The sequence below is a fragment of the Melanotaenia boesemani genome, chromosome 7, assembly GCF_017639745.1.
Source record: "Melanotaenia boesemani isolate fMelBoe1 chromosome 7, fMelBoe1.pri, whole genome shotgun sequence".
NCBI lineage: Eukaryota > Metazoa > Chordata > Actinopteri > Atheriniformes > Melanotaeniidae > Melanotaenia > Melanotaenia boesemani.
The window spans coordinates 5234590-5240756 of record NC_055688.1 but is presented as its reverse complement, the minus strand read 5'-3'; the positions used below and the strand labels follow the sequence as shown (position 1 = coordinate 5240756).

The following is a 6167-nucleotide window of genomic DNA, read 5'->3' as shown; positions in this document are numbered from 1 at the left end:
TGCGTATAGCAATAAACTACAAACACACAGGCATGTTCCTAAATTTTAGGCTATTTCAGTCCAGTAAAGTCAGTAAGTTTCCACCGGAAGTGGACAATTTAATGCTGCATTCAGGTGACCTCAGGAACTGCCAGCATTTATGGAGGTCATTTCACCCAGTAAAAGAAAATTAACAAGAAATGACAAAGAATTTTTTTTTTTTTTTACTTTTTTTTTTTTTGTATTTTGTAAAATATTTGATAAAATTTGAATTTTCAGTCTGCTCAACGTATTGAGCAAGTGCCTCAGATAGGGGCTGCAGCTTCAGGATGCAGCTAGCCCAGTTTTGAGTCTAATTTACTGCCTACCTTCTTGTTAAACTTCTTTCAAAAACAGAACAATAGAGACTAAACATATTTTTAAGAAAAAGAGAAAAAACAAATCTGATTTGTATTACATCAGTATTTTGAAATGCATTTGTAAATGCAGTGATATTAACACATCCTTGATTTTTCATTCACATTTTCAAATGTCTCTCTGTTCGAATGAGGCACCGCCGGATAAATATCTAAAATATTTATGAATGATTTTAACTTTTCACGGACAGTTGCAGAGAAACATAAGTGAGGGATATTTCACAGAAAGTTGCATATTGGGTTCTCTTTTACTGTATTTATTGTAGTGAACAGTGATGGGAATAACGGAGTTAAAATAAACGCCGTTACTAACGCCGTTGCCTTTTTTAGTAACGAGTAATCTAATTAATTACTTTTTCTATCGTTACAACGCCGTTACCATTACCAAAATGCCGTTACTACAAGTTACTGAGTGAAGCTACGAAGTGGTCGTCCCACTTGGTTTAACGCTAGCTTGGCTCACAGACACAGGAGCTCCAAATGTGTGTGTGTTTTCCCCTGTAGTGAAAACAGGGGTAAGCGATTAAGTAATGATGATTGGAGGAAAATTTTATAAGCCAATCAGAGACACCAGGTGGGCGGATGTTTACACACAAACCCAGCACATAGAAGCACACACACAAAAAATCAGAGATGGCGAGTCCGGAGTCTCAGGGAAAGACGGCGTTTTCGAGGTGGAAATGATGAAGAAAATTCTTGAAGTACAGTTGTACCAGTTGTGGTCTTTTGAGGTGCAATAAATATTAAAACCTCTGTTCAGGTACCAGTCTTTGCTGTTCTACTCTATGCACCTGGCCTGTGAAACCTGTTCTGAAAAAAATCAAACTTCTTTGACATTTTTAAACTTTAAAAAAGTAATGAAATAGTTACTTTCCCTGGTAACTAGTTATTTTTATAGTGGAGTAACTCAGTTACTAACTCAGTTACTTTTTGGGAGAAGTAACTAGTAACTGTAACTAATTACTTTTTCAAAGTAACGTGCCCAACACTGGTAGTGAAACAGTGTCTAAGTCCCTCTGATTTGTAAAAAGGGGCTGCATGGTGGTCTGGCCCTGTGATGGACTGGTAACCCGATCAGGCCCCAGCCACCCTGCATTGAATGAAATTGTAGGAAAATGAATGACAAATGGATGGATCATTTGTAAAATATTTCTAAAGATTCAAGATTCAAAGACTCTTATTGTCAATTTTCTATATGCACTGGACATACAGGAGAATAGAAATGTTTCTCTCATCAAAGCTTTAAAAAAATAAGATCAAGATAAGAAAAAAAACGATGAAGGTACAAATTATGGAATAAAATATTAAGTATATATATATAGAGAGAGAGAGAGAGAGAGAGAGAGAGAGAGAGAGAGAGAGAGAGCACAATGGCCGACATCAGTTGAAATTACAGTTAAACTCTTTGTTTAAACTATATTAATATTTCCATTTCCTTTCTAACAACTTCATATCAGGTCAAACCAAACCACCTGCACATCTAACTTTGTGTCCCAGAGACGTCATAACAACATTTCTTCTCACATAGTGTGTACCTGAAGGCAGCACGCCCGTCCAACCAATCGCGAGCGACTGCAGAGTGACGCATGAGATGTAAACAAACATAGGTAGCGCGGCCATTATTGTTCCAGAAGAGTTCTGACAGTTCACCGTTGGTCTTCTTCTGTTGAAATAATCAGCTCTTCAGGTAATCTGACACTAAACAACACACACACGTGTGTTTTCTGACGTCGATGTGTGTTTGTTTTCTGCGCTGTGTCGCGGTGAGTCGCTGTTTGTGGTGTGTTTGCTGTGGGAACGTCAGCGTCGTTCGTTAGTCTCTGCAGCTATTGTTGTTGACAGCGGCCATCTCGGCGGGTCTGTCCGCGGAGCGTGGCTTATTTAACCGTCACATCTGTCCTCTCTGCCCCGCAGGGCCGCACACCGAACCGCACAGATCCACTCCGGACCGTGAGACATGAAGGACCCGAGTATCAGCAACGTCGTCCCCAACATGTCGGTGGGCGGTGAGGTGATCTTGAGCAGCCAGTTCAACTCCGAGGAGAACCCGTTCGCAGAGTACATGTGGATGGAGAACGAAGAGGAGTTCAACAGGCAGGTGAGAAGAAGCAGGCCGCAACACACCTTCCCTGCACGTGAAGGCGAGGCAGAATCTCTACAGATTTTCAGCTCTGTAGGCTGAACTCACCTGCCTCATAGTTACCTTTTCCTTATGTGAACTTCAAATCAAAAACCCGGATCAGGTCCTATCTGGGAAACTGAAATCAGATTACATAGGTCCAGAAACTCATGATCTAGTTTTCTGAACCAAAAACATGAAACACTTATGGTCAGAAACCAGAACTACGGGGACATGGGTGACCTAGTTCAGGATCCGGTGACCATGTAAACACAACCAGGCTCAGGTTTACCTTTAAAACTGTTAAAAATAAATAAATAAATACATTTATTGCTATTTTTGGTTCACTTGTTTTTTTTTTTAGGGGGGGGGGGGGGGGGGGTGTTCTTTTTTTTTTTTTCTTTTTTTTTTTTTTTTAGAAGCTCGATCCCTTCAATCCCAGTCAACATCCGGACATCATCTTTTTCAGGACAGCCTCAGTTGTCAGATTATGAGGCTACAATGATGTAAAATGAATGTATGAATAGATATAGCAGCATAAAGGCCGACCAGAAGAAGAAAGCAGAATTTATTACTAACAGAACTTTGTAGAAATAACACACAGATCAACAGTGACCAAGCCTTTTCTCATCTACACATTATTCTCTCAAGTCTTGGCTTTCAGGAAAAAAATATAACACACAAGAGAAACCCTTCTTCCTCCAGCTGTTGTTTGGTATTGACAGTTATTTCTGCTTCTATTCGCTTACTATCCTCACAAAACCAACCAACCTCTTTTTGGCTTTTTTCCAGCCATAGAGGATCATTGTTTTTCTTTTCAGACACATGTAGAACTTTCTGCTCACTGGTTGATCTTTGGCTGCTCCTGATTGGACGTTACCGTCATTTTAAGTTGATTGGTAGAAAGTTTGACAGGAAGAGGCTTCATCATGCTATCCTGGACAAAACTGAGGTCACAGCCGTGATTGTGATATTTTTTTATGATGAAACATTCTGGTCTTTATTCAGACCACATTCAGTTTTCAATGTTGAGATGATTTTCAACGTTGAATCAGAAATTGATCTTTTATTACTAATTTTAATATTTTTATATTATTATACTTTATTAATCCCAGCTGGGAAATTCCATTTAGCCTATCCTAGTTACATTAGGATAGGTGGGCTGCCACACCAGACTCCAGCGCCTGGGAACACTTGACCGTCCGGATCTTTAATGTTCAAATCCGGTGTTTCAGGTTTAAGTGACGTTCCTGAGAATCTCGGCTGAGGTAAAAATGTTCTGTTGAAGCTGCTGATCACAGTAAACACCAACACCCCGGAGTCTGTTTCAGAAAACACAACAGGCTCCTTCAGCTGGAATTCAGGTCGAGTCGTGGCCTCATTATGAAATCAGCTGAGGGCGTTTGGAGGCCATCAGCCAGTGGGAGGAGTCACGGTGTCCTGCTGAGAGTTTCCATAAAAACAGCCAACAGAGGTCCCGTCACCTGGTCTGACACCTGAACACAGCGACTCAGCTCAGAAAACTTCAGCACAAATAAAAATCTGTTCGGAGTCATTTATTTGATGTTCTGTAAAATAAATCTAAATCTGTTGATACCACTGTGTTCTAACAGACTCTAGACATCTGTTTCAGAACGTCTCTGTGTGTTTGTGGACCTGCAGACTCAGAACAGGTTTATGGGTTCTATTTTTTCAGTTTTTTTCTGCTCAGTTCTTTTTACTCAGTCAGCTGATCTGAGCAGAAAACGAAGTGATGCGTGAAATCAACCACATGACCTCTTTAATCTGGAGCTGCAGACGTGGAACCATCTCAAAAATGCCCTCAGTGCTGCTGGTCATGTGACCCTTGAATCTGATGGCAGCAACACGTCTGTGAACAGTTGGACCAGGAGCAACAACTGGAGGAGCATTTGACAAATAATTAGGTTAATTGTAACAAGACAGAGACATTTATTTCAATTTGTCGTAGGTCCACGTACGTGGCAGCTGCCACATTTGTTCCCTCATTTTTATTTGGTGTCTCTGAATGGACAAACACCTAACACCTTAAAAAGACCATAGAAGAAGACAGTACACAGTGTTACCTGTAGGTCAGCTGCCACTGGATCCACTCACAGATGCAAACATTCTATTCTATTCTATCCTATTCTTTTCAGATGCTTTTATCCAATGCGACTTACATTTGAGAGTAAGAACAACACAAGCAAGAATTCAAACAAGATGAGACATCATAATAAAGCGGTAGTCAGACTGCTGTGAGTCCAGTCGGACCCAGGTGCTGTCATGTAGTGAGAGAGGCATTATATTTATATATATATATATATACACACACATTTTTATTTTTTTATGTCTAGGCGAAAATTAGACACTGACGCCAACGTACATTCACAACTGTGCATGGTCTTTGAAGTCATTTGTTTAAATGTGATTACGATTGATCGTTTTTTTCTGCACATGCAGGTGGAGGAGGAGCTCTGGGAGGAGGAGTTTATCGAGCGCTGCTTCCAGGAGATGCTGGAGGAGGAGGAGCAGTGGGAGTGGTTCATCCCATCCAGAGACCTCCCCTCCACCACCATCAGCCAGCTGCAGGAGCAGATCAGCCTGCTGGTCCTGGACGCAGACATACATGCGGACGTGGACGACCTGGATGTTGTGGTGAGTGTGCTTTGCTTCGGCCAATCAGGGATCACATAAACTGTAAGGCGTTCAGCCTCCACCCTCTATCACAGATTGATGTGTTTTTGCTCCTCCTCCAGATGAACAGCAGCCTGAATCCCAACGCCAAGGAGTTCACCCCGGGTATCCAGAAACATGTCATGTGACCCTGCTGGGCTCCGCCCCCTCTGCTCCAGCCCGCACTGTGACATCATCAACAAGATGTCTGCTGTATTTTCCAGCTGCCACTCAAACCTTCAGCCTGATGTGTTGCCAAAGTTCTGCACTCGCCTTGCATGTGTTGAGAAAAACGTTCCGTTTGCATCACTTCCTGTTTCCTGTTGGACACCCCACCGGCCTGACCACCTGTGTGTGTGCGTGCGCGCGTGAGTGTGAACTCTCTGAATGTAAATCAGCTGAGAGGAGTTTCTGTGTCACTTTGAGTTTAGAACAAACTGCGTCGTGTTTCAGTTGCACTTTTCTTCTCTGTCTGCTGCTGTCAGACCTCCTGTAGGTGACGTCACCGTCGGCCTCCTCGTACCTTAAACCACTTTCTGGTCCTGGTTTAACCGAGTTAGTTTAGAGTGTGATCCAGTTCAAATCTGATCCGGTTTGAGCGGTTTGTGCTGGTGTGCTGTTCTCCCTCCTTTGCATTTCTTCTTCTGTTGCCTCATTAACTGATAAAAGTGTTGACTTTTTTTTAAACGCACAGAAAGTACTGTAAAAAAAACAAATAAAAACAAAAACTTGTAAAAAAATCTATTTTTTCTTAAACTACTTGAAATAAATGTTTATGGAGAAAACGAAGAAAATGTGTTTGATTTTGTTGGAAAAGAAAATGCTTGTTCTGTCAGGCTGCTCTGATTGGTGGAAAACAGCTCAGCGGTTTCATGATGTCATTCAGTCCCGGAAGACCCTGTGGTGTGGACGAGGTGTTTGGGAGCAGTGTTATCTGTAGGAGATTTGGGTTTCTAACTTCAGCTATTTGACATTCAGAA

General features: G+C 41.7%; 1 protein-coding gene across 1 annotated transcript; it reads left to right on the top strand.

Annotated features, from left to right (window-relative positions):
• Positions 1–1960: 1960 nt before the first annotated feature.
• On the top strand, positions 1961–5903 carry LOC121643438 (polyadenylate-binding protein-interacting protein 2-like). Its single transcript, XM_041990858.1, has 4 exons — positions 1961–2082; positions 2310–2493; positions 4975–5169; positions 5271–5903. The coding sequence occupies exons 2-4, from the start codon at positions 2353–2355 to the stop codon at positions 5334–5336; spliced, it is 402 nt and encodes a 133-aa protein (XP_041846792.1). The 5' UTR covers positions 1961–2082; positions 2310–2352; the 3' UTR covers positions 5337–5903.
• The last annotated feature ends 264 nt before the right edge of the window (positions 5904–6167 follow it).

Coding starts and splice junctions, on each gene's coding strand:
- LOC121643438 (XM_041990858.1), top strand. CDS start 2,353: ATGAAGGACCCGAGTATCAGCAACGTCGTCCCCAACATGTCGGTGGGC. Junction 2,494..4,974: donor AAGAGGAGTTCAACAGGCAG/GTGAGAAGAAGC, acceptor CTGCACATGCAG/GTGGAGGAGGAGCTCTGGGA. Junction 5,170..5,270: donor TGGACGACCTGGATGTTGTG/GTGAGTGTGCTT, acceptor CTCCTCCTCCAG/ATGAACAGCAGCCTGAATCC.